Source organism: Tenrec ecaudatus, chromosome 2, assembly GCF_050624435.1.
Source record: "Tenrec ecaudatus isolate mTenEca1 chromosome 2, mTenEca1.hap1, whole genome shotgun sequence".
NCBI classification, from domain to species: domain Eukaryota; kingdom Metazoa; phylum Chordata; class Mammalia; order Afrosoricida; family Tenrecidae; genus Tenrec; species Tenrec ecaudatus.
In genome coordinates, this window is record NC_134531.1 from 288,465,137 (window position 1) to 288,492,863 (window position 27,727).

Sequence of the window (27,727 nt, forward strand, 5' to 3'; positions counted from 1 at the left end):
AGCTGTCTACTTGTGTAAAACCAGTCCCTGAAACCCCATACAACACAATCTACTTGGACACACTTGGGGGTCACCGGGAGTTGGAATCAACTCAATGATAACCCCAAGTTACTGGTTACATGGCCTTGGAAAGAAATCAGTGTGCACCTGGGAGGGGCCGAAACGTGTATCCAAGCATGCTTGCTTACAAGGGATTCCATGTCCCTGTCCTGGGGGGCAGGAGTTTGGGTGATGTTGTGGGTCAGGCACTGGGCCGGCTAACCACAAGACTGTGGTTCAAACCCACTAGCCCCTCTGCAGGAGAAAGATAAGGCTGCCCACTCCCGTGAAGACTGACAGCCCTGGACACCCTTGATAGGGCCACCAGAGGGCTTGGGCTCCCTGTGGGGGAGGGCAGCCGCCCAGCTTCCCCACCCTGCCTCATGGGGCCTGGTGGCTGAGAGGATGGGGCTGGATTGACTCTGTCCCTGAGTCCGGGTCAGTCAGAGACACCCTCCCTGACAGCTCCTGGGGCATTCACCTGGACAGGATTCCTTCTGTCAGAGAAGTAGCTGAGGTTTAACAGCCTGAAATGCTTTCTGCTCCAATGCCTGCCGGACCACCCCAGGCCATGAAGAATTGTGAGGCCCGAGGGGGTCTTTTGCAGCCGTCAGAAAATGCTAGTTCACAGAATCCCTGCCTCTGTTATGGCTTTAGAACAAGCTCACCTGGCCAGGCTTCCTGCAGGTATGTGCCCACCACAGCTTACTTCGGTTAAGAAGCAAAGCTTCATACGCTAAGGCCAACAATGCATGGCAGGCAAGGCTCATGGGGATGAGGCTAGGGAATCTGGGACCAGGAGTTGATGGTACTGGCCTCTGGGAGAGAAGCGCAGAGAGCTCAGACCTGAAGGCATGTGGCTTTTGTGTAGGCCTGCGTTTGGCAGATTAGATCACTTGAAGACACCTCCAAAAAAATCTGCCCCCCCCCAACCTGGCCATCTGCTTCAGGACACCCCTGGGAAGCAGTTCTACGTTGCCACAAACAAGGCTCCCTGAGTCACCGGTGACTCAGCAGCAAATGGTTAGTGTTGCTTCCTATTTAGTGAGGGTCCCAATGCCCTTCCTGCAGTGAAATGCTGGGCAGTGGCTCAGAATGGGCACTGGAGGAGGTGGGCGAGCCGTCATGGCCAATGGGTAGCCAGCCCAGGCTGCACACACTCCGGGGAGGAGGCCAGGTGGCAGACTGGCTCAGCCTCACGGAGAGGATGCTGCCCAGGGACAGATGGCCAGGGATGTACCTTGCGGTGCTTCACCACGTAGTAGAGGATGGGTGCCCGGCCACCGCCCTCATGCCGAGGACGCCACACCAGCTCGTATGAGTCAGTCTTGGACGTCCGGGGTGAGCTGAGGATGATGGGGGCCTCGGCCGGGGCCAACTGGCCCTTCTCTCCGGGGCATGGTGGGGAAGCAGGCGGAACTGACGTCTCAGGTCCCCTTAGCATCTGGTCAGGGCTGCCCGGTCTGGAAGGTGGCACAGGAGGTGTGGCCATGTCCATCTTAGCATCTTGCCATGGCCGCAGGGTGGTACCTGGTGGGTGGGGGGACAGACGCACATTAGTCTGGGCTGAGGAACAAGAAGGAAGCAGCGGGAAGAAGGGGCAGGAGGAGCCCCTCACACATACGGTCTTGGAGGACATCTTCCCCCCCCCCACTGCCCCCCGACACACAACCAGACTCTGTGGGAAGAGAAGCCAGCGCTCCGGCCCTGTCAGGAGAGCACGGTACCCCAGACCACACTGCCCAGGTGACAGGCAAGCTTCTGTGCGACCTGCCTGAGGCCACACTCGGTGCATCCTAAGTGAATGCTCTGTTTGCCAGGTGCAGGCCCCCTGTGCATCCTTCATTCTCACGTCGAGGCTGGCGAGGAGGGGGACCTGTCTTGTCACTGTGGGGAGCCTGGAAGGCTCAGAGCCCTCAGAAGCCCCCGAGGATACCACCCACACCCGCCTCTCCTCGACCTCACCACTCGCACCACAGGATGAAGTTGCCCAATGATGCCCAGTCAACATTTCACTAGCCATTGCTGGACTCTTCTCCGACTGTTTCCTTGGTAGGTTTTATCACCTTCCAAGGTTATTGAGGTGCGGGTCTTGTCCTGCCTCTCGGCACCCCTGGTCCGCTCACACCGCTCAGGTGGTTTGGGTGCCCACTGAAATCAGTCAAGGCAAGGAGGGCAGACTCGCTCGGCTGAGAGCGGTGTGTTCCATACTGGCTTCCTCGGACCCCTAGGAAACCATGCTGGAAATGGATTTTCTCAAAAGAAATACACGCTGGTGTCAGCTGCACACAAAACTGGAAGGATTCGGAGCGCACGATAGCTTGGCCCCCAGGCAGGCGGGGCACAGAAACTCAGGAGACTTTTGTCTATGGGACACATCAGTTCCCTGGAAGTGAGCGGACGGGCTCCTGGCTGGAATTGTGGCCCGAGAGGTGGCACTCACTGGGCCTGGCGGTCCTCAGCTGGACTACGGCGTGGGCGCTGCCGACTTCATTCTCAGCCATGCACTGGTAGACACCTTCGTCCTCGGGCCCCACACTGACCATGCGCAGGGCCCTGCGGGACAGGCGGAGGCGCTGGCTGGGGATGAGGGGCACAGCGTTCCTCAGCCACAGTACTGAGGGCGGCGGGTTCCCGCGCACCTCACAGGTGAGCTTGGCGCTCTGGCCCCATGGGACGACCAGCTGGGACAGCTCCACGGTGACCTCAGGGGGCTCTGTGGGAAACCAGAGTGAGGTCAGAAGGGCTGTTCTTCCCGTGCTGGGGCCACTCGGGCTGGGGAACCCCCTCCTTCCCTCTGGCTGCTGGCACTCCTCCCAGGAAGGGGTGGGGGGAGGAAAAGAGTCCCGTGTCCCAGCAGAGCCTGGGCAGCAAAGGGGATGGCGATGGTGAGGCTACCAGGACCGCCCCACGCAATGTGACCCAGTCCATTAGTCTTCAGCCCCCTGGGCCTCGCAGAGCAGGGAGAGCAGGGGGGTCCACAGGAAACACTCACCGAACACCTGGACGTTGTAGAGGATGACTGCGGCCCCGGGCTCCCCCACCCCGTTGTCGGCCATGCAGTGGTAGTTCCCCGAGTCCTCCTCGCTGGCGGTGTCAATGAGGAGGTTGCTCAGCAGGAAGCGTGTTTTGTTGTAGGCCGCCACCCCGGACCCGTCCTTGGCCCAGGTGACCCTCGGGGGCGGGATCCCGCTGGCCACACACTCCAGGATGAGGCTCTGCCCCTTGGTGACAATGATGGTCTGGGCCTCCAGGGGATAGATGATCCGGGCCGCCTCTGCGGTGGAGCCTGGAGGGGCACGGAGGGGAGAGATCTCAGGCCCAGGGTGCCCGCCGGTTGCAGCCTGCCGGGGGAGGGGCAGTCTCATCCACATTGTGTGGGCAAGTCACTTAGTTCCACCAAGCCTCAGGTTATGTGAAGGGGGGGGGGGGGGAAGTCCTTTTTGCCGAGACTTGTTCTGAGAAAGTGGGATAGCATGGCGAAGCATCCTCATTGAAGCAGGGGGCTGCTAACCCAAAGGTGGTTCTGAGAGCGAAAAGGCCTGGTGACCTGTTGCCATGAAGGCCCAAACACCAAGCCAGCTGCCATCGCATTGACCCAATGCACAGAGCACAGCTGCCACACGGGATTTCTGAGCTTGTCGTCTTTCTGGAAGCAGGCTGATATATCTCTCTCCTAGGGAGCGGCTGTGGGTTCGAACTGCAGAACAGCCAAGTGCTTGACCTATGTCACCACCAGGGGTTCCCCTTTGAACGGGAGCAATACGGGCAATTCCAGAGGTCAATTCTGCTTTGCCCCACGGAGCCTCTACCAGTCGGCATTGACCAGAGGGCCTCCCACAGCCTTAACCTAAGCACCCTTAACTCTGTAGCCTTGCAAAGAGGGAAGGGACAGAGAGAGAACGGGGAACCGTTTGCCCAGTGCAGGTGCTCTTTCCTGTGTGCCCTCTGCACATGCGCGCACAGAAACCAGCAGTGGCTCAGTGTGGACAACCTGGAGTCAACGGCTCTGTCTCCAGGCCCACAAATGCCACAGTCACTCCAGGCGCTCGGCAGAAGACACAGTGCACTGGTCCAGGGCCCTCGAGGGGTGGCCGGGGAAACGGCTTGGGCCTTATGGAAAGGCACACCGATGCTCGAGACCTGCCATCCTCGAGGACGTATGCGGCAGCAAGCTCTGGCGGTCTGTCTCTATTTCACTGTATGTGCCAAACGGGGCAGATCCAGGATTTTTAAGACCTGAATCGGGCACCCTCTGGGATGCTGTCTTTCAGAAGGATATAAAACTATCATCAACATGAAACTACACATAGGGCTTCGGGAGAGTCTTGCTTCCTTAGCTTCATGGTAAATCCAGCTGACCTTGAGACCTCCTGGACTGAAAACCTGGCTTTAACACCTGAGCGCACACCAGATGTAAATCCTTTGAGTGGATAGTGCCCTGAAAGGCAGCTGTTGGCGCTGTCCCCAGGGAGGTTCGCAGAGGGGGCAAGCAGGCCAGCCTGGGGCCTCACTCCGGTGGGCCAGCACACCCTCCTTTTATTGATACATTTGCTGCTTTAGCAGCTGAGCTCCAGCCACTCATGCACAGGTGCCCCCTCACAGGGTCCATGAAGGGACCCTCCAGGGGGGTTGGAAGAATGGGGAGTATCTCCCAGTGACCAACAAGCCCAACCACCAGTCCAAGCCAGGCCATGAGCTGTGCTAGGCCAGCACTGGGCCAGCCTGAGGGGAGGGTATCCCAGCCTCCGTCTCGGGTGCCTCACTGATGGCACCCCATGTCTGAGCCCCAGAGAATGTGAGCTGGTGTATTGCTGGAGGTCACCCCCCCGCCCTCCGCCACATGCCATCTGCAGGGCACCTCCATGGGGCGGGGCGTCAGGCCCTGGCACTTACGGCGCACGCGCAGCCTGTCGCTGGACCCAGCTGTCTTCACTTCCTGGGTGACTGGGTTGTAGGCCGCGCACTTGTACATGCCCTCGTCCTCCTGGCTGGCGTTCACAATCTGGAGATTCCCAGACGGCATGATCAGGTAGTTGTCTGCGGAAAGGGCCGGGGTAATGAGGTTGTGAATTGGGGAACAGGACACTGTTCTCCGCAGCCTCCCTTCTCAGCGTTCCTCTCAAAAGGGAGGCATCAGGTAGGGCAGGCACCAGGAGCTGATGTACACCGAGTCTCCACAAGCCCAGACCTAGAATACTCTTCTCTGTTAGGATGTGGCTGTGCATAGTGCTGAAAATCCAGGGAGGGAGACCGACCAACCGACTGACCAACCAACCGACCAACCAACCAATCAACCAGGTAACAGACGGGCTAAATGCCTTGTGCCCTGAAAGTATATACTTTCAAGGGTGCTGCTGTGGGGTGGAAAGGAAGCAGGAGTTGGGGTCTGCCAGACGGGGGTTCAAGCTCTGGATCAGCCAGATTCTCACTGTATGCCCTTGGGCAAGTTCATTAGCCTCTCTGATCATGCACTCTTGTTTGTGAAACGGTGTAGCACATGGAGGTGTTACAGGACGGAGGATGGACCTGCGACACACGTGGGAGGTGAGATGACACGGTTCCTGTGAACCACTAGGATGGAGGGAGCTGGCTTGGTCCTGCTGTCAAGCTCTGCCGTGGTCCTAGACCTCAGCCCTCCTCACCACGACATTTGTCACTGGATACGGATATTTAACCCATCCACAAATCACTATACCACTGCCACTACCACCCCTCCTTCTGTGTCACTGGCTGCTCCTGGCGGAGGAGACCCCTGAGGGTGGGGCCTGGGGGTGTGAGGACACCATCGATGGAGGTGGCTCTCAGCTTCCTGGCAGGAGAAGCGCTGGCTGTCTGCTCGGTAGCTGTGTTTTGGTGGGCCGGCTGGCCCGAGACCCTCTGGTCCCTGTACGCCAGACCCACCCAGCCTGGGGCCTGCCTCAGCCACCCCGTGTGTGCTGTTTGGACAAGGGCTGTACCAATGGGGAAGGTTGGTGACTTTTGTGGAATGGGCAGGATGGCATTCGTGTTCTTCTCTGCTCCAACCTCTGTGATTTCTGAGTTGTGGGATTAGGGTTGTTTGTTTTTAAACCCCCACCCCACCTTTTTTAAAAGGTGTTTTGTGTTTCCTAAATTTTCTATAATGAACATGCATTCCTTTCACAACCGAAAAAGCAACTCATAAAATTATTTTAAGATCGAAGCTGATACCAAGGGCTCACTAGAAAGTAAATGTCTAGAAAATAATGATGGCAACTTATGTACAAATATGCTTGATACAATTGATGTATGGATTGTTATAGGAGCTGTAAGAGCCCCCAATAAAATGATCTTCTAATAAAAAAGGAGAAAAATATAAGATCGATGAAATACTGTGAAGGGTATCCAGTTTGAGCTGTGGGGTCAGGTAAAATTGGGTCTGCTGGGCCTGGAGTGCAGGGGTTGTTGTGGAAAGAACCCAACTGCATCCAGAAAGACAGCCATCCCCTGCACCCCAAACCCAGACTCACTGCCATCAAGTCAATTCTGACTCATAGTGACCCTGTTAGGACAGGGTAGAAGTGCCTCTGTCGGTTTCTGAGAATGTAATCCTTTACAGAAGTAGAAAACCTCACCTTTCTCCCTCAGAGTGGCTAGTGGCTTCAAACTGCTGATCTTTTGGTTAACAGCCCAGTGCGAAACCGCTATGCCACCCTGTGCCTCAGCAGCCTTTAAACCAGAGCTCGGCGTGCCCTGGGCCAGCAGCCATGAAGGGCCAGGCGCTATGCTACAGCTGAGATGAGGGGAGTGAAAACACAACATTCTGTGGGGAAGGTTGCTCTGCTATGAGTTGGCGACATTTGTCAGGGAGCGTGTGTGAGCGTGTGTGTGTGTGTGTGTGTGTGCGTGTGTGTGTGTGTGTGTGTGTTGGTGGTGGTGGTGGTGGTAGTGGTGGTGGTGGGAGAGGGAGCGCAAGGATGGATCTGGAAGTACTTGCTGAACTAGTTGGTAACATCCGGGACCTCAACAAGGCAACAGAATCTCTCAGAACTGGGCCGAGGGTGGTCACAGCAGAAGCCCACTCCTTCAGGATCCGGCATCAATCAACATCCAGGCAGAAGGAGGTCAAGGGGCAGTGTGAGGGATGGGACTATCGGTGTGTCAGGGGGTTTGAAGGCAGCAGTAGGGCACCCAGCTTGGTTGCGTTTCTCTCCTGGCTTGGGGTCCCTACCCGGCTCACTCACCTCGAGAGGCCTCCAGCCACTGCTGTTTGACGCTGTATCGGACCTGGGCCTTCGGGTGGCTCTCTGGAAGGTGGCAGGCAATGACTGCTGTGTTCCCCTCATCTACTTCAATCACGTGCTGCACATCCAACTTGAAATCCTGCAGGTCTGTGGGGACAAGGGATGCTGCTAGCTAGGCCTCGTTTGCGGAGGAGAAAGATAGTGAGACATTTCAGGGTGGCCTTGTGCCCTGGGATCCTCGTGTCACGTCAAAGGCTGCAGAACCTCCCTCACTGGGGGCTGTCAGGGAAGAGTGGCCCAGGTCCCTCCTGCAGCCCCCCTTACAGATGTGGGAGATTATAAGTGGGCAGGGAGAGAGAGTGCTACCAGGAGGTGCCTGTGACCTACACCAACCCTTTCCGTGATGGTGGAACAGGATGGGGTGACCTGGCAGTGCTAGCTGACCCTGTCAACCTGGCTGGAGTGTGGAGTGGGTTCCAGCCAAGGCACCAATCTCACGACACAGCCGTGGAGACTCTGCCAAGGCCCTGAGGGATGTTGATGGGCATGGGGAAGGAGTGCGCAGAGGTCTCTGCTCCCATTAGATCAAAAGCAGCCTTCCCAAGGTCCCCCAAGACACACACAGTGGAAAGGGCCAGGTCTGAGAGTCCGTCCAGAAGGCGGGATCTTCCTGTCCCGGAGAGGCAGCACTCAGGCCATGGCCAAGCCAGTGGTTGCCCAGGGCTCCCTCAGGGTGCTCTGAGAGTTTTCTGAGGAAAGGCCGCTCTCCCAGGCCAAGAGGAAGCCCCCTGGGGAGCTCCATGCACTGGACTGTGGGGAAGCCAGGGCTCCCAGAAACTGTCTCTGCCAGGACTGGCGCCCCCTCAGCTTGGTGACCGGGTGCGTGGGGCCCACACTGGGGGAGGTGGAGCTCCATCTCGAAAGAGAGCGGGGTGTTTCCCAGTGACTCCACTGGTCCAGATAACAGAGCCCTCTGTGTGTGCCAAGTCCCCGATCTTGCTGAACAAGACAGGCCACTTGCTCAATCACACCGCATGCCAACTTCGGTCTTCAGGCTCATGGCCAAACTGACGAGGAGAAATACAACTAAGGGAGAACAAGGTAAGAGAGATGAAAACTCTCTCTCTTCATAGAGAGAGTGTAAAAGCTCTGGAGGCACCCTCTCTGAAGTTTGGCCGCCCCAAACTCTGCTCCCGAGAACTGGATACCCTCAGAGCTCACGGCAACCCCACTGCAGGACTCTGCCTGCCTGCGTGTTGCTGTTCCCACGACGGGAGACCCAGTGAAGGCCAGAGGGGCAGGCGCCAATCAGGTGTCTCACCGAAGACAAGAGCTAGTTCCCCCAACCCAACTACTGCCCGCAGTGGAGACCCTCCTGTTTCAGAAGCCCTTCATCAAGCTGAGTGAGGAGGGGATCATTCCTTCGTCTTTCTGAAGGGTTAGCTTTAGCTCTTGGGTATAGCACTAGACCGTGAGCTCTTTGGGGATAGGGCCAGGCCAAACTCTTAATTGTGGATCTTGACCCCAATGCAGGGCCTAGTCCTTAGCAGACAGCTGGCAAGTGTTGAATAGATGAAGGGATTTCTTGGAAGTAGGGCCCCACAAGGCAGGATATATGAACTTGCACGTGGCCCACACCGTGGTATTTCAGTCGGCTCCTGTGCACGTGAAAGCCAGACAGTGAATAAGGAAGATCAGGAGAGAAGTGATGCATTTGGATTATGGTGCTGGTGAAGTGCCGAATGTGCCAGGGAGTGCCAGAGGAATCCATCTTGGAAGAGGAGTAGCCAACATGCGCCTTCAACGAGCTTGCTTTGGAGATGCTATCAGGAGGGACCAGTCCTCAGAACTGGACATCATGCTTGGTAAAGTCGGGGGTCAATGAGAAGCCCAAAGACCTCCAGACAGGTGGCTGGCGCTGTGGCTACGGCGATGGACTTACATACAACAAAAACTGAGGATGATACAGGACGGGGACGTGTTGGGTTGTGTTTTGCACACGCAGGGTTGCTCTGAGTCAAAAGCAACTGGAAAGCACCTCACAGCGACAGTCATGAGCTCAAATGCCCTGGCTGAATTTGCCCTGGCTGAATAGGCCTTGGGTTCCAAGGCCTAATACTGAATAAGAATAATAAGAAACCTCTGCTAGTCACAGAGCAGTGTGACTAAATTGATGACATACCACCAGATTCACTTCCCTCTTCTTACTCGGCCCCAGCTCTTATTGAGTCTATACAGGCAATGCCCTTTGGTCAAGGTGCGAATTCTCCTGCCTTTGGCGGGGCACAGAACATCTGGGGCTTTTCAGTGATCATGCCATCATCTTGCTTTGGGTGTGTCTGCTACCTGAGCCTGGTGGGTATCCTGTGTGTGCACCACTGCCCTGAATCCCCTGCGAAGTACTCAGGACTGAGCAATTCTCTCTCAATCCTGGTGGCATGAATACATAGTCCAGAGGGCAAGGCCAGAGGTCAGCTGCGTAGACACGCAGTGTTAAAATTCTTCATTTTCAAAGGAGGGACCTTGCGGTTGCCTTTTGCACCGGGCCTGATCCTCATGAATTAGGTAGCCACTTCTGGATTGAACCTGTCAGGAGAGCCGTGAGCTTTCCTCTCAAGAGAGAAGACGGGCTGTACTCGGAGCAGTGGATGGCCTGTGTTCGACACGATCTAGCTAAATCTTGGTCCTGCTGCTTTTTGAAGTCTGTGCACTTAGAAAACCAGCCGCAGAGACCCGAATCCTCCTCCAGGGCAGCTGGAGAACTGAACCTGCCATCTCAGGAGGCCCCGTGAGAAACAGAATGCTCGGGGGCATCCGGAAAATTCCACACTCAGAAGCCCCCTCTTCCACGGTCTAATAACCCCCAAACGACTCCACCAAGGTTTTTTTTTCTTTTCTTTTCTTTCTTCTCTGTTTGCATCACTCTAAGGAAATTGGCCTCGGGCAAGAACATCCTTAACCAGAGCGGATCGTTTGGCAAGACAGATGTGAGCCACTGAAGTGAATTTGGCACCAGACTGCCAGCTCCTTGCTAATACCGCGGGCTCCCGCCCTGCTGCTAATTAAGGGCTTATCGAGACACTGAGCACACACAGTTCCAGGCACCCCCTGTGCCAACCAACCCACGGACAGAGAGCAGCCATGCCCCTTCAGCCCCTCCTGCCTCCCATGCACCCTGTGACCACTGCCTGGGTTAAGACAGAAGGCTGCGTAGTGGGGGAGGCACCGAGCTGGGCACCCGTCACCTTGCAGCTGGACAGCCCCTCGGTTCCCGTGCCAACATGTGCACAACAGCCTGAGCGGGCAGGGCCAAGGGTATCCCAGCTGGGTGTCCAGCTCCCCACAGGGACCGACTGGCAGGCGAGTCTTCCTGGCTCCAAAATGAGTAAGCAGCAGTTTGGTCCTTGGCCATGTCCTCTCCCAGTGCCACCTAAGCTTAAGCCTTAGCTGTGGCTGCACTGGACAAACACTCCCACTTAGCCATTTTGGAGCAAGATGTGCATTTTCCCCAAGGGATCAAAGGCAGGGTAATGAAAGATGAAGGATCTGAAAATCGGCGCAGCCCCTTCCCTAGGGTTGTGGGGCAGGAAGGAGGCTTCATGATCAATACCAGCCTAGGCAGCCATAGGCCAGGCAGACGCAGAGGGGAGTGCTAGTTGGCCGCTTCTGAAGGGAACCGGGCTGTTCCCAGGCCCTTTTGTCTGCAAAGCCGTTTTCCTGGCTGTGTCCCTGGGCGGCTCAGGCCGGCTTCCCTGGGACTCAGGGAAGGGCCTTCCTTACAAAGGAGGTTAGCAGGGCTCCCCGCAGAATGACGGATCAGGTTTCACGGGAAATGGCTTGGCAGGACACCTGTCCTTGCCTGTTGGCTGGTGTGTTTGAGAAACCCATTAAAGGAATGTTTTTGTAGCTTTAATCCTCTTACCTTCCCCTCACATCCCCTTTTTTTTTGCATCCTCTCTTTGTGCATTCTTCCGGCTACTTTATTAACTTGTCCACGTTAGTTAATGAAATGCCAGCAACAGGCCAACGCTTGCTGCTTCTCAGCTCTTCGCAGGTCAGGAGCCCTGTTCTTTGAGGGGGGGGGGGGGGTACGGTGCATTTCTGAGCTTTCCCACCTTCTGTGTCATCACCGAGAAGGCCCATGCAGTTGGAGGCACATACAAGAACCCCGTCCTGTTCCTGCCAAGAGCTCAATTTTGAAAGGGGCCACGTATGAGAAGGAGTCACGCAGTTTGTGGGAAACCTTCACTATCTTGTCATTCCATTTTCCACGAACTTTTTGAAGCCCCCTCGTATAGTCTAATACATCAGCTGTCTGGACTCCTGGGTTGCAGAGATTAGAGAGATTTGTTCATGGATCCAGAGGACCCCGGGCACACACCCTCTTGGCCACAGTAATGACAAGGGCAGCTAAAGGCCTTCTAGAAGCACATGGAGGTATAAAAAAATTACAATTTGAACATATTTTTTTTTTGCGGGGGAAAGGTCTTCGTTTAAACTTCTTTCTCATCATCTTCTAGTATCAAGCCTTCCTTTATTAATAAAAAGGTTCCGTGAAGCTTCGTATCCAATCAAACTCTTCTGTGTGTGTATTTGGGCATTTTCATCACACACCATTGTCAAAGCTTCATGGGCTATTCACCCACCCGAATTCCTCTGTGAAACTTCCAGCGATAGGGCCTGAGCTACTTCCGGCAACGTTACACCCCGTATATTCCACCAACCTAACCATCGCTTTCAAGGGGATCTTCACCCGATCCTCTTTCTCTCCGAGTCCTCTAGGCTGCCAATCAAAGTGACTGTGTGTAAGCAAGATGCTGGGGAAGATGGCACCTTCCACTGGGTACCACACGCAGCTGCCGACACCCGAATCTGCAGGAGCTCAGCTGGACGCTTGGGGGGAAAAAACAGGCTAGTATGTTTTGTTATGAATATACTCATTGTCAGACAAGAAAAAAAATCATTAAAAAAAATAAAATACACTTAAAAAACTCTTTGGCCTTCTCCCCATCCAGATGTTTCTCACGCCTGGCCAGGTCTTGAAGGGACAGGAAATCCTAATGCTCTCCGACGGGCATCATGGGGACAGGCCTGCACACATCTGCTGAGACTCAGAGGGGCGCCAGCAGACGGCAGGGGCATCCCACTAGGCTGACTTGGCAGTGCTGTCAGGGCGGCTCGGCAGCCTGGTAGCCATGGCAGGTTTCTGGACCTGCTGATAATGCTATTCGTCAACTCGCCTGCTGCCGAGCCTCAGCTTGTCCCTGCGGTGGCCCACTGGGTCACCGGCTAACGTTACAGAGCTAGCACGGAAAGGCACGCAGCTCTGTGCACATTGACCCCACGGGGCCTTCCCTCTGCCTCATCTCCTTCTTGAGAAGCAGCAGGAGAAGCAAAGTTAACGACGGCCTTCTGCAGCCCAGCCCTGGCTTTCAATGCTGTTCAGTCAGACTTGAGTTTGGAGAGGTATCAGGACCATCTCACCATGTGACCTCTGGTTGTGTAGGGGCTCTCTTGTACCCCCATGGGCACCACTGACGGGCAAAGAATCACAGCACTTCTCTCCAACACCCCCACTTCACCTGAGGGCACCCTGGCTTGGCACTGCCCCAAGGCTAGTCCTCCAAAAGAGTTTTGCAAATGGAAAGCCACAGGGATCATCTGCTAAGGATGCGGGAGACCATAGGAGCAGTGGAGAGGCTAGAGCCTGATGTCACCTGTCACATGACCTTTCATGAGGTCACAGCGCCTGGCGCCTGGAGAGTGGGCCCTGCTTACTGTGGACCGGGAAGGCCCTCTGAAGCCACGCAGGCTGGCGAGTGACTAAGTCCGCTACCAGCCTGTGGACCTGGCACCCTGACCACTGGGGCCAAACCAGCTGTGTCCCACAGTGCTGAGAAAAACCCGTACATGCTGTAGTCAGCACTCAGCACGGTCCCAGGCTCCCCCCTCCAGGCATCACTGAATCATGCAGTCTCAGAGCCAGGCCCTGCAGACGACATGAAGAGGGTGGAGTGCCTAAGCCCAAGGAGTTTTGACATCTAATTGATCTCAGAGAAGAAGGCAACGCTCCAGGCAGGATATACTAACTCATGAGAGCCCTGTCTCCACACACAGCCCCCACCACCTCCACCAGCATTCCTGCCCGTCCCACCCATCCGGGCCCCGGAGATCTCCAGAGGAGGGTAGGAAGAAGGGCCTTTGGCAGAGCGGGTCCAGTTTCCCCCGTTTGCAGGCCGGGAGAGTGGATAAACACATTTGTTCTCCATGGGATTTCTTCCTGGCTATCCAACTGCAACACTCATTTTTGGCTCCAAAGCGGCCTCCTGACAGCCATGAAACATGACGTGAAATTTCTCAAACCCACTCGATGAAAGCAAGGCAAGCTCAGTCTCATTTGAATAAAAACGGTTTCCATGGAGGGAAACAAAAAACACCTTTGCAGATGCCAAATACATCAGTTGCTAAATCCTACATCTCTCGCCCTCTTCTTTCCTTCCCTCCCTCCCTCCCTCTCTTCTCTCCTTCTCTTTCTCTTTTGAGTTAAGGCAGGGATTGTGCCCAGCTTTGCAAAGGGAGAAAGCGGAGGATGGGGAAGAGATGAAAGAGATGAGACTATGAGGGCAGAACATCCAAGTCAAGAAGGGAGGGATGAAACTGGGGCTCAGCACGGCACTGGGGAAAGGAGGCATCCAGGGAGGAGTGTGAGAAGAAGATGGAGGGAGAATAAAGAGCCTATTTTGTAATGTCGTTGAATGATCTGCCGTGAACTGGTCTAATTCTCCAGGAATGCCTTGGCTTGAAGCAATTAAAATAGATGTGTTCTAAAGAGACCCAACGAGAGAATGAGCAATGGGATTAATCCTGGATGACTCGCCAAGGAAAGGAGCCATGTCTCACTGAGTCTGGCAGCCAGGTGAACACGGATGGTGCATTCGGCTTTGGGGCTACTCTGAGGTGGGGTTGGCCAGCAGAACTGGGGAGTTGCTTTTGGATGAGATGAAGGAACGAAATGGTTTGAAAAAAAAATCTGAAGAAAGAGAGAAGGGGTGGGGGATAAAAAAGAATGGCTTGCCAGCAACCCACATCACACATATTTCTATGATCCCCGAATATAAACTATACACTTCGCATTAGGAACATGAATGTGAGCCCCGGGGTGGTCTGGCCGCGCCGGACGCTGGCACTGCTGTCGGTAGCGCTGGCAGCTCCACAGGAAGAGAGGGAGGAGAGGAAGGGAGGAACTCCTTCGGCATGGCCCCTTGTGAACAGACTTCCAGATGGGAGAGACTGGGACAGCATCTACGGAAGTGAGTCATGGACCCATGGTGGGTCCCATTTTTCCTGCCCACTCCTCCCAGGGGTGGCAGTGGCTTCTGACCCATCCACCTACCTAACCCCTGACAGTGTTCCCTGCGGTGGCTCCGAGTCACCACCCATGGGCATTCCGTGCACAAAACACCTCCTAGGTGCCAGGCCCTCGGTCACATCCCGTGGGCACAGAGTCGAGTGAGGGAGTGGCGGCCCTCCAGGTGAGACGATCGTGCCAGGGGAGAGGAGGACTAGGGACGGAGGCTCAGGATGTGAAGGAAGCTGAAGAGGAGAGCCAACTCCAGATTGGGAAGGCTTGGGGTCGCGAACAGGTCCCTAGAGAAGGGACTGTCTTGAGAACTGAGAAGGGATTCCTTAGTCCAAGGGAGGTGGCCCTGTCTGGGGAAGGCAAGGGACGGGGACAGAGAATCAAGGTGGATGTGACCAAATCGAAAGCACAGGGAAGGCACCGTGAGTTGACACAATGGTGGCGGTGTTGGCGGGGCCGAGCAATGGGCCGCCGGCATCAGGCCAGCCTAGTTTCATGTTGTGACCCTGGAGTCACCAAATGTTCATAATTGGATGCCTGGAAGTGGGCCAGCATCTTTCAAAATTAAGCGTGAGTCTCCAAATTGGCCGTGGAGGGGGGTGGGGGCGGATTTTTGGCCTCAGCAAGTTCTTTCTTCTTTTTCCATTGAGTTATATTGAAAATAACAAAACAAGTGGGGGGGGGGAAAAACCAACAACAACATTTATCTTGGATGTGGACACTTTGTCCCATTTGGAGGGCAGATCTGCTGCGCTTTTGCTCCTAACTTTCTTACCAGATATCAAAAATGGTTCAAAGTAGAAATCCCTAAGTCCACCTCTGACAGACACACACACACACACACACACACACACACACACACACACACACATTTGTCCCTTGGTTTACCTCTTCTTAAATGAACCAACCCTCTTGCATCAGGTGTCGTAAAGTATCACAGTGATTTCAAGCCAGCTTTCTTTCTTCCTTTCTCCCTGCAAAAGACTCTCCAGCATTCGCTTTGGCTCGTTACATGCACGGTTTGTACCTGCTGACCACGCTACGTGGCCCACGCTGTGGTCCGGCTGTGGGAGCAGGCTGAAGCCTTTGCTTCAGCGTGTGGCTGAGAGTACCCTGGAGGCAGAAAGAGCAAGACCATGGCAGAAGTTGGGGGGATTCCATTCAGAGACTTCAGGGTGTTCTCGGTAGAAGATGCACCGGGTCAATCTTATGGATTGGGCAAATATGAAATTAGGACCCTGAACGTCTGCGGTAAATCTTGGTCACTGAGGCGCCCAGAGCAGAGTTTACACCACGGCACGTGTCTAGGCACTGGAGCCAAAGGCCAATGGGTTGCTAATGTCACTATGAGGTTTCACCACAATATCAGGGACAGTTCTGGAAATCCAACGAGTAGTAGACAATGGTCTGTCGGTGAAGTGAATGCTTCAGTGTTGGATTATGACCTGACTGTTCGGGATCTGAAACCATGCAGCGGTACCTCGGAAGAAAGGGCTGGTCATGCGCTTCTGAAAAGTCACAGCCAGCGAAACCCCGTGGAGCACAGTTCTACTTTGCAGCGCATGTGGGTTGCCACACGGGAGACTCGACTAGGAATGAGACTTTGGTCTAAAGCTATGTGAGACATTCCTTACTGGTTTTGCATTTTTCGATCTTCAAGGTGCTCGGCACTTTGTGACTGAGCTGCCTTTCACTCCTTTTCTTGCCTGAATAGCAGAATACGACATATATCATTTATTATATGAAATTTATTAAAATCCGAAGTTGAGCCGAGCAGCTACATGTCAAGCCCAAACAAGTTCTCCTCTCTCAACTGCATCTCCCCCGTGGACCTCTTTCCCGGCCCGAGGCCAGCTGGCACTCACAGCTGCAGACCCCGTCCCCTCTGGGGACAGCTCAGGAAGCCACCTGTGTTTTCTTTCCTCCCCCAACTCCTGTTCTCACAGTCGCCCCTTCACTCCTCAAAGCAAGGGGCTTGCACAACTTTTTTCCCCCAGTATGAACCAAATGGTACCTCTTTGTTTTGTCAGGGGGCCGTTGGCTGACTGCACCAGACTGGGGCAGGGACACCATGTTAGGAAAAACATGCTAAGGTTTCCGCGTGGAATTAGAAAACATGCATTCCTAATGGGAAAAGAGATGGGAACAGCACTGAGAGAAAGGGGGATGGAGGGAGAGAAAGAAGAGCGAGGAGAAGAGACGAGGAGACATTGACTGTTTGATTTCGGAACCATCCCCCGAGCATCCAGGGCACCCAGTCCCCTCATTGCGAGCGCTTCAGTCAGCTGCCAATGGCCTGAGCAAGGAGAGGGCCTGAAGGAAGGACTTGGAGGTTCAACTCCTAAGTCTTCCTCTCTCCCCAGGAATGGAAATGAATCATGACTACTCTCTGAATCCCCATTAAAATCAGTTTTCATCTCTCCCAGAACATGGATTTGGTCTGATCTGCTTTATGGTTAACGTGTTTTTGTTCCAGTTCCCTAGCCCTGGAGAGGACTGGCAGGGGGCAGGTTTCATCATGTGCTTGGGTTTTCAAGGCACCGGCCTCAGACATCAGAGCTGGGGAATGGGTGGCTGTGGACCTTGTGAGCCTTGGGCTAGGACGCACTGTTAGGTGGCGCGGTCCCAAGGGAGAAACGGAAGAGACTGAACACCACTGTGCTAAGAACGTAGATGCTGAGAAGATCACTGCAGGGACTGCTGGAAACAGACGAGGGGTTCTTTCAATCCGCCTACTTCGTCCTCTATGGCCCGCCTGCTCATTTCTCCTCTGGATCTTGCCTCCCCGTCTCTTCTACAAAGGATTTGAGGTGCCTTGTCGAAATGTATTCTAAAAATTACACAGCATCCTAAGTTTCACAACCCAGAGGTCTGACATAAACTGGACGCCGAAGGTGAAGGGAGGCTCAGGATTCAGAAACGAAGGCTTGAGATGAGGTTGTCACACAGGATCCACGGCGTTGTCTCTGAGCAGCCTGTGGCCACAGCAGACCCTGACACCCTCCCTGTGCAAAGGCCGGGGATGAGGGCGAGCTGTCCTTGTCCCCAGGGAGCGGTGGTGACAACAGACTCTGTTAGGTCAGTGGGACAGGGCCTGGCAAGTCTGCAGATAACAGATCCAGGGGACGGGAAGGGATTTACGGCTCCACAAAGGCTATGGAAAAATAAGCGCACTAACTATGTGGAAACACTTAGGTCTAAAGGTACCATTACAGATTCTTGGAGCTGGATTCACAGGGATTCTGGTTTCAATCACCCCCCTCTGCCCCCCAAGAGACATGTTCTGAAACACCCACAATCAGATGATGTATTTGGGGTGGATGGTGACGAGGGGGTTAAAGGAAATTAGAAATAGTTTCGGTGAGAAAGGGCTGCAGGGCTCCTCATGGCCCATTCAAGTTCAGGGTCAGAGCTGCCCCGAAGACCTTCACGTGGTGGCTGATGGGAATCCCCGGGAGGGAAAGCTGAGCAGAAGGAGGCAGGGCTTGTGTCCGTAGCATGTGCCAGGCTGAGAGCCAGAGTCAGGCCAGCCTGCCAGCCACAACAGAAGTGTGTCTAATGGCAGAGGCCACAGTGGATGGACAGATGTCAAAGTGGCTGCACTGACAGCACCCAGGGTGGTGACACCAGGCACGGGCGGCGCTGACTGTGGCAACCTTGGGAATCTGGCTGGATAGCACAAAGGGAAGGAAAAGAGAATGGCCTTCCGCCCCCCAACTCCCCCCCCCCCCGAACCTTTTGGAGCCTCCTTGTGTAAACGGAAGCATTCTCTTCACAAGCCAGTCAGCCTTGGCTCTGGTTATGGCTAGAAGGGAGAATGCACTCAGCCGTTCACCCAAAGGCTGGAAGTTTGAGTCCGCCCAGAGGCTTCTCGAAGGGAAGACCTGGTGATCTTCTCGCAAAATATCAGCCGCTGAACACCCAATGGAGCACAGACACAGGCAAGGTCGCCGTGATTTAGAATCAACTTGTGGGAGCCTGGAAGTTTCGCTACCCTTGCACCGTCATCCTGAGGGATGCTCCTGAACAGAGTCGGGCGGTGGATGGTTAGACTTAGGCCGAGCATCCTTTGAGGGCACATGATGTTCCACAAAGGTCTGTTGACCAAGTGAATGAATGAATGAATGAATGCTCAAGAAGAGTGCTGTTACATCTTGTTGCACTCAGTCCTCAAAATCCACAAAACAAGGAAAGGAAGGAAGGGAGGGAGGGAGGGAGGGAGGGAGGGAGGGAGGGAGGGAAAAGGAAAGAAAAAAAGAAAGAAACAAAGAAAAAAAAGAGAGACCCACGGGACTAGTGGTCTGAGTGTTAGAATACTCATTCACAATTTTGGCAATCGGAGGCAGGAAGTGACTTCTCCAAAGTTCAGTTAAGTGACAAGGGCTAGGACTTCCACCCACGAGCGTTTGTTGGATCCTTGTTTTTCCCACTAAACCCCTGGGGCTCTTCTCGGGTCAAATGGTAACAGTGGGTCCCCGGGGCCCCTGGTGACCTTCCCACCTTTAAGCAAAGTCGCAGAGTCCTGAAGGCAGTCTTCCAAGGGAATGCCTTTCTTCCCTGGCAGTGTCAGGGCTGCCTCACCTTCTGATCTCTGCTGTGGGCGGAGAGGTTAGTTCAGGAGTCCATGCCCAGTCTTCATATTAGCTTGAGGATCCAGATGCCCCGAGAGAGAAAAACTGCCCAGGGACACCCCATCTTTATTTCCAACTGCTACGAGAACCCAGGGATGATGGGGCAATGGGGATAATTAAAGAACGGAAGGCAACCCAAGCCAAACCAACTCCCATCGAGTCCATTCTGACTCACAGTGACCCTTTAAGACTCCCAAGGGTCTTCCAGGTTGTACATCTTTACACGAGAGATCGCATCATCTCTCTTCCATGGGCCACTGCTGGCCTTGCGCTTGGCCTCACCAGGCACAACCCACTACACTCGCTACCGAGGACACCTTTAAGATGTAAACCCAAATCACAAACCCAATCCCATCCAGTTGATTCCCACCCATAGTGACCCGATGGGACAACCAGAGCCGCCCCTGTGGGTTTCTCAACCGTAACTCTTCTTGGCAGTGGAGAGCCTCGTCTTTCCCCACTGGAGCAGCTGGTGGTTTCCAACTGCTGACCCTGCAGTTAGCAGGGCTCCTTCCTTTCAGAAGCAAGTAGGAGTCTATTTGAGTAGCTGCTTAGTTAGAGCTAAGGGCTATAAAATAGCTTTCCGGCTGTTCTGTGGTTCTTGCCATGCTGGGTTGAACAACCAGGATCCAGGAAGAAAGTTTGGTGTCCAGTGAGCGGTGCCCACAGTTGGCTTGGAAGCCCAGTGTGGGTACGTTGGAGCCACGTGGAGTGGCTGCCTCCTTGGTGGAAAGCTTGCGGCAAGAGAGGCAATGGGAAGAACAAGCGAGGAGATGAAAGCCACAAGCCTTTCAGAAAGCAAGAATTGGATGAAACCTACTAAAGTGGAGCAGCAAGAGATCCTGACCCCCAAAGGGAAAGGTTTGCATCCAATAGAAAATGAAAAACATTTTTTTTAACCACAGCAGAAGGAGGATAACTAGTTTCCACCCGGGAAGGACAGCCTGGAATCCAGCGCCGGGCCCACTGAAGGGGCTCTTCAATGTGGTTTTTAATGTCCAGGCTTGATCTTTCCTGAAGACCCAGTGTCACCAGGCAGGGGTGACTTCCAAGTGGAACCCCTAACACCCAGGGTTGGGTTGAAGAGTGAAAAGGGGTCTTGATCAGGAAAGTTCTCTTGCCAAATAGGCCAGACAGCAAGTGCTTTGTCTCAGGACAAACATCGGAGGGCATGCATGGAGAGGAGGCCACAGGAAACGGAAGCCTTAAGTGACCTGGTGGGAGTGTGTTTCCCTGCGTGTGTGCGTGCGTGTCTTCAGTGACACAGCTCTACCGCTCGCCTCCCTCTATCAGCCAGTCAGCCACACACAGCCCCCATTCTTGCTGCTCAGGAATGTGCTTCCAGAAACTTCATCTGACTGCTGAGTGCGGGCCAAATACCCCAGTGGCATCAGCCCAAAGACAGCACCCCTTCTCCAGCCTGTCTCTCCTGCCTTCCCACCTTCCCACCACCAACGGCTGCCTGCAGGTCTGGAGGCTGCATTTCAACGCCCCCAAATGGCTCCCTCTTCTCCAGACGCAGCCCCGTGAGCGCTCCAGTGCTCCCCCCCAACCCCCCTCCTTCCCTCTCTCCAGTACTGCCCTGTCCTTTCTGTCAGGCCCAGAGGTTTCACTTCTGATTCTGATTTTCAATGACGCCGCCAAGAGTTCTTGGCTTTCCCCAACAAGCCCAGCCCGGACTTTCCTGCACAAGCCCCCTCTTGCCCGGTGCCTCCCTGGGCAACGACCTCCGCCCCCCCCCCCCACCTCTGTCCTCATTGCCAACTGCCCAGCTCCTCAAGCACCCGAGAAAGCAGCGGCCAGGGAATTGTTTTGTTCAACAAACACGATGAACCGCGTCTGTCCTCACGCAGATGCGCCTTGCAGCTGAAGCTGGGCTTCTGAATCTATCTCCTACTTTCCGCGAAGCCCCAGACCGGCTCTTGATTAGGCCTAATGAATGGTTAGGGGGTTTCTTGAAAGGAGTCTCTACAACACACCGTGGTGCTGACCATTTGCAGATAAAACCTGCTGCCAACAGCCCCCCCTCCCCAACTCCCCCCTATCTAAGCAGCATTTCCTTTTGAAGGCACAGGTGGTGCTCAGGGTTCCCGACAGCATGCGTGATCACTTGAAAGTGACCCCGTATATGGGTAAGGCTCGGCGCGTGATGGTAAGGCCCGGCGCGTGATGGTAAGTCCCGGCGCGTGATGGTAAGACCCGGCGCGTGATGGTAAGGCCCGGCGCGTGATGGTAAGGCCCGGCGCGTGATGGTAAGGCCATTCATAATCATGAAGGACATACGAGAACCCGCTGGAGTGACGGTAACAGGTGAGATCAGCCCAAACCCATGACGGTGGAGTCCATGCTGACTCCGGAGGACCTGATGGGCAGGCCAGAACTGCTCGGCAGGGTCCCCGAGGCTGGCCTTTTACAGAAGCAGCCCCCACCTTTCCCTCCAGAGGAGCAGCCGGCAGGGCGGGGCCAAGAGGCTACAGTTCTCAGCTGAGTGCTTGGCCACCGGGCCACCAGGACATGCACCCGGGGGGCCTCTGAAGACCAGCGTCCTTGGTGAACTTGACTTGGTGTGCCACGCATCCTACACTCGAGTTTGAAAAAGTCATTTGTGATGCCACAGGTCATGAGAAACGCTGGTCACCATGTCCGGGGGAGAAATGAAAAACAAACAAACAAACAAACAAACAAACCTGAGCATTCGGGAGTTCTCAGGACCACAGAAGAAACACACGGATGAAGATGGGAGAGGTAAGACACCAAAGCAATCGTGGTATTGTGCGAGGAGGGCTGTCTCCGGGGAGACAGCATTGTCTGCATATGCCAAACTCCCTGTAGCGGCATTACAATCTCAAAAAGGAACCCAGGGGTATGGTGGCAGAAAGGGAGCCCTGGTGGCGCTGCGGACTAAGCACACGGCTGCCGACCACAAGCTCAAACCTCTCTGCTCTCAGTCGCAAAGCCCCGTGAGTCGGGCATGGGTTTGGCTTGGTGGTTTAGAGGATGGCAGCAAGCGGAGCTCTGACCTCAGCTCCTGCTGTGGTGATACAATCCCTCTTTCCTCCAGTCTCCTGCCACCCCCACACTCCCTGCCCAATGGTGTCTAAGCCACCAGGCCCAGCTCGGGGTCCCCACAGCCGGAGTTCAACCATGTCAAGCACACTGGCAGCGCCTCTCTCTGCGGGGATTCCAAGTATTGCCCGGGTTTGGAGTGAAGATCCCACGGCCCTTCCCCCAAGATTAATGATTAGATCTTCTGGGGATTGTTGGGCAGTCACAGCCCTCTGATTTGATATTTGAGCCATCTCGACACCCCTCCTCTTACTAGTCATGGTGGGGGGCACGAATGGTAGGGAAGCGAGAGGGGCAGAGAGGAAGCAAGGTCGCGCGCTGCCCAGAGACTCACTGGCTAGTGTCACCGTGGCGGGCACGCTGGCCACGGCCCCCGCAGGCATCCGGGCCACGCACTGGTACCGTCCCACGGTGCGGTTGCTGAGGGCAGGGATGACCAGGCGCTCTCGGGTGATGAGCACCCCTAGTGCGTCCGCTGAGCCGTTCAGCTCCTGCCCGTTCAGGCGCCAGGTGATGTCCATCCACGGGGGCTCCACCGCACAGCCCAGGCGCACCGCCCCGCCCAGCTTCTGCACGGCGGAGGCCGGCTGCACGGTGACCTGGGGGACCTCACCTGGAGGGGGAAGAGATGCAGCCATGAACTGGCGCCCCCAGGAAACCAGCACCCCCAGGGCTGGGCTGAGGACCCCGGGCGAGCTGGTCATTCGCTTGGTGCCTCCCTCTGAGCTCAGGGCTCCAGCTGCACTCATCCTCAACAGGAACCAGCAAGTGGTGGCACCTGGCTTGGGAGGAAGAGCTTGGTGGGCTGTGGAGTGGAAGCCCAGTGCCACTAGTCTGAGCAGTGTGCCTTTCGCCTCTCTTGAGTCTCAGTGTCTTACCTGTAAAATGGGGCGCCTGACGCTTGCCTGTGTGTGTGAATCACCGGCATGGAAACTGCCCACCATTATCTCACTGAAGAAGCTTCAGCGAAGGGCAGACACTACCTGTGTTTCTCTCTCTCTCTCTCTCTCTCTCTCTCTCTCTCTCTCTCTCTCTCTCTCTCTCTCTCTCTCTCTCTCTCTCTCTCTCTCTCTCTCACACACACACACACACACACACACACACACACACACACTTCACTAGCATAGCTCCGTGTGGTGATTAGTTCTCATCTTGTATTCTTGAACATGCCCCCGGAGGCCAGGGGGAGTGAACAGCTCTTTGAAATCTGGACAGCAGAGGAAAGGCCTTTTTAAAGAGTTGTTGTAGACCCCGAATGCTTCCATTTTACATTAGGGACCAGGTGTTCTTCCAAGAGGACCAGGCTAAGCAAAGGGGCGGGAAGCACTCACTCAGGTCTGCAAAGCAGCCCGCTGCGGCCAGGAGGAGGCAGGCGAGGGTGACCTCTGGCCTCTTTCCTCTCAGGAGCACCCCACGCAGCATGGTGTACCACAGAGGGCCCACAGCCGACGTCCCATAAGCCACCGCGGGTCACTCAAAGAGACACCGTTGGCCTGTGCAATCCTGCAGAGAGAGAGAGAGAGAGAGAGAGAGAGAGAGAGAGAGAGAGAGAGAGAGAGAGAGACAGAGGGTCATGGTCATGGTCATGGTCAGGACGTCAGGATGCCTGAGATGCTCCTGCAGCAGCTGCATGGGCCGGCTTTGTCTCCCACCCCAGCTTCCATTGCACGTGCTGGCACCGGGCCCACATGCAGACTTGGCACAGCTGCAGGAAGGACACGCTCAGGCCACTTCTCATCTAAGAGAGGCTGCTTAGGAGTGCCTGTTTGAACTAGATGGTGGTTTCAGCCCCCTCCCCCAAGAACACTCCAAAACCAGACCCACTGCCATCGAGTCACTGCCAACTCATAGTGACCCTACAGGACAGGGTAGACCTGCCGCTGTGAGTTTCCAGGGCTGTCGAACTTTTCATGAGTAGAGAGCCTCATCTTTCTCCCGCTGGACAACTGGTGGTTTCGAACTGCTGACCCTGTGGTGAGCAGCCCAAGGTGTAACCTATGACGCCACCAGGACTCCTTGTAAGGACCCGTGTGCCCACTATTGTGGGACACACGTTCATGTGTGTAAGACATATAGGATTACCCTTTGGGCGGGGCATTAATAATGACCAAGTTATTGAGTCAGGGAAGACATTCTGCTTCGATTCTCCTCTGCCTACCTCTGTAACTTAGATGGTGGTAAACGGTCTCTCTTCTGCCTGCAATCAAGCCCACCCCTCTCAGCTGTCCACCACCTCCAACTCGGGGACAAGTCACACATCCGCCAAGATCCCTCACCAGGGGGGAGTGCAGAGCCTATGTTAACTTCACTTGCTGATGTCCTCTTCCTCCTCCCTTGGATGCTAGGGTTTCTGTTTGCCATTCCCTACAAAAGCGGTGCTCCTGACGATCTCCCAGGATGCATCTCTGACCCGGAACACGCTTCCTTGGGGGCCATGGGTTGTGCTTTACCCTCCTAGCCACCTGGGACCCATCTCACCCACTGACCACCCTCTGACTGCCTGCTACAGTATCATTTCCTTACGTCCCTCTCCTTAAAAGAATCGCTGATAGCAGGTAGGGGTAGATGTATATACCAACACACACACACACACACACACACACACACACACACACTTCCTTGACAGCCCAAATACCAAGATCTCGCTTCTAGCAATAGTTTTTCACTGTGGTATGTATAGAACATTAGGCCAATGAGCAAGGTGGGCCAGTGTCCCTGGTGTCCCCTGGGTGGTGCCAACAGAGAAGTTTCTCGGCTGCAAACTGCCAGGTTTGACTCTACTCCCAGCACCTGGCAAGGAAGGCCTGGCAGTCTGCTTCTGAAAAATCAGTCCCACCCCCTGAGCCCTCTGGAGCCCAGTTCTCCTCTGACATCCATGGGGTCCCCATGATTTAGAATGGACTCAAAGGCCACTGGGCTGTTGCTGCTGCATTCAATCTTCTTCGGCAGGGAGACATGAAGCACGAGCTTCAAGGCATACACTAGGCAGCAGCCCACGGGCTGAGTGGTGCTGGGTGGGAGGAATCCTCCTGAACCACGTGCATGGAGTTAGACAGGTATTTTCAAAAGTGTGATGTGCAGTAAGAATGTTAGCTCTTCCAGACCAATTTACCTAACAAGGAATTCTTGCAGACTTGTTGCTACCACAGAAAAAGCAGGGCACGTTGGCAGGGCACCCCTCACCAGCCTCGGCCGCCCTCTGTCTGCACAGCTTTCTGGAAGAGCAGGGCGTAAGCATTTACCCCAGAGGGATCTGATCTGGCTCTGTGTGGCAAGGGCCTCAGATGTGCTCCGCTTTCTCTCCACCAGCCCACCAGCCACTCTGCAGGAGAAAGATGCGGGGGGTGGGGGGGGGGTGGGGCTGTCTTGGAGACCCTAGGGAGCAGTTCTACTCAGTCCTATAGGGTCACAGTGGGTTGGGTTGGGCTGCTAGGGAGAGGCCGCACCCCCTCAGCCCTGTGCTTGGTGATCACCTGAACGAGGACCCATCAGACCAGACACCAGGAAGGGTGAACCGATCACAATGATCGAAACATAATCCCCTCCTCCCGCCCCTGCCAGGGGGACGAACAACAGAGAAAGCGAGGGGGAAAGGAGACAGCGGTCGGTGTAAGATATGAAAATAATAATTTATAATTTATCAAGGGGTCAGGAGGGTTGGGGTGGGGGAAGAGGAACTGATACTAAGGGCCCAATAGAAAGTAAATGTTTAGAAAATAATGATGGCAACATTGTGCAAATGTGCTTGATTCAATTGATGTTATGAGTTGCAAGAGCTCCCAATAAAATGATCATTCAATAAAAAATAAAATTTAAAAAGAGCCCTGTCCCTTCTGCACTCACCCTTGGCTTTGCCTTGTTTTCTGAGTCTTGAAAAGGAGTTTCTTTTTAAAAAGGCTTTTCAAAAGTTTTTTTCCTGACAAGTTCCAATCCTTTCCTGTGGGTCTACAGATAAAGCTTTTACTCTTTCTCAGGTGACCTAGTATGTCAAAATGCTGTGTTATTTACCAGGTGCAACTGTGTTGATTTCAGCCTACAGCGACCCTGTGTGTGATGCGCAGAATTGTGCTCCGATGGAACAGCAATGTGAGCGGCACCAGAATGCCTGCAACTACCTACAGGCACCCAGTTAAACTCTATCCAGTCTCTCTCTCCATCTGTATCACCACTCTGCAAGATGGATACTACAAGGATCTCCAGAAAGTCTGTGGGAAAATTCCCATTCCCTTGTCATTCTGTTTCTCCACTCATCTTTGGAAGTCTCCTCATATTACCCTGATTCAGTTGATGTCGTTAGTTGCCATCGAGCTGGCTCCGACCCATAGCACCCTGTACACCGACAGAAAGAAACACTGCACGGCCTTGCTCCATCCTCACACTTGTCCCTATGCCTGGGCCCATGGATGTGGTCGCTGGGTCCATCCATCGCGTTGAGGGCCTTCCTCTTTTTTTGCCCTCCCTCCACTTAACCAAACACGATGTCCTTCTCCAGGGACTGGTCTCTCTTCATTTTACAGGTGAGAAAAATGGGTGCACAACTGTAGGCCCTGAATTGGAAATGGAATTGAAATTTAAGGTGGGCCGATTCCAAAGCTCTGCGCTCTGAATGACAAAGTCATCCTGCTCTGTGCATCTTTTCTAGCAGGCTCTGTACCCAATAACAGGCGCTTAACAAGCATAGTTTGAATAAGGATGATGTAGAACACCGAGGGTGTCTAGCACAGTGATTCCTGGAGACAAAAGTGCATTAAATATATGCAAATGATTATCCAATCACAAGTGTTTGGCATCATCTCCATGTTTCCCATTCTTGTTTTTAATGCTTGCATTTACTTTTCTTCCCACTGAAATGTATTCACAGAGAACACACATGCGTTCCCAGTGATGGGGTGTAGGGAGCTCCGTTGCTGTGACATTCTCCCGTTGACCCAACTAAGGAAGGAGATTCTTGACCCCCTGGCTCCTTCCCTAGGTCCCTACGTGGTACGAATGGTCACCCAAAGGTTTCAGTCCACCATCAGAAGATGCGGCGATCTGCTGCTGGGAAAACCAGCCATTGTAAACCCTGTGGAGAACGGCTCTACTCTGATCCCCGTGAGTCCGAATCAAGAGTCACAGGTTCGGTTCCTTCCCTGCCCAAAAGTAAGGGAGGGGGAGAGTGGAAAATAATCCAAATTAATGAACGGCCACGAAGCAGGACAAAGCAGGGAGAGCTGTTTCTTATCTGAGCAGAGAGGCCACAGAAGTGTTTGGGTTGTGAAGTCGACAAAGGTTTTACTGAGGAAATTCAGGCCAGACCCCCTCCTGCTTAATGAGGCCTAGCCAGACAATCTCAGTTACTGCTACACCCTCGGTGATTTATAAAGTTCCAAATGGAAACAGATCCCCCTAGCTCAGCCAGCCACTACCCGGCTTTTAAAAGCAAC

The 27,727-nt window shown here is 54.4% G+C and overlaps 1 protein-coding gene across 3 annotated transcripts in view; it reads right to left on the reverse strand.

The window, feature by feature from the left end:
• The window catches only part of BOC (BOC cell adhesion associated, oncogene regulated), an 84,724-nt gene that overhangs the window by 13,678 nt on the left and 43,319 nt on the right, over positions 1-27,727 (reverse strand). For all 3 annotated transcript variants that reach the window (XM_075542525.1, XM_075542526.1, XM_075542524.1), the window contains exons 3-9: positions 23,633-23,804; positions 22,636-22,914; positions 7,245-7,391; positions 4,936-5,079; positions 3,035-3,328; positions 2,483-2,755; positions 1,280-1,569 (exon numbers count right to left, since the gene is read on the reverse strand). In XM_075542525.1, coding sequence (XP_075398640.1) covers positions 1,280-1,569; positions 2,483-2,755; positions 3,035-3,328; positions 4,936-5,079; positions 7,245-7,391; positions 22,636-22,914; positions 23,633-23,723 — 1,518 coding nt within the window. In that variant the 5' untranslated portion in view covers positions 23,724-23,804. The remainder of the gene's footprint in view (positions 1-1,279; positions 1,570-2,482; positions 2,756-3,034; positions 3,329-4,935; positions 5,080-7,244; positions 7,392-22,635; positions 22,915-23,632; positions 23,805-27,727) is intronic.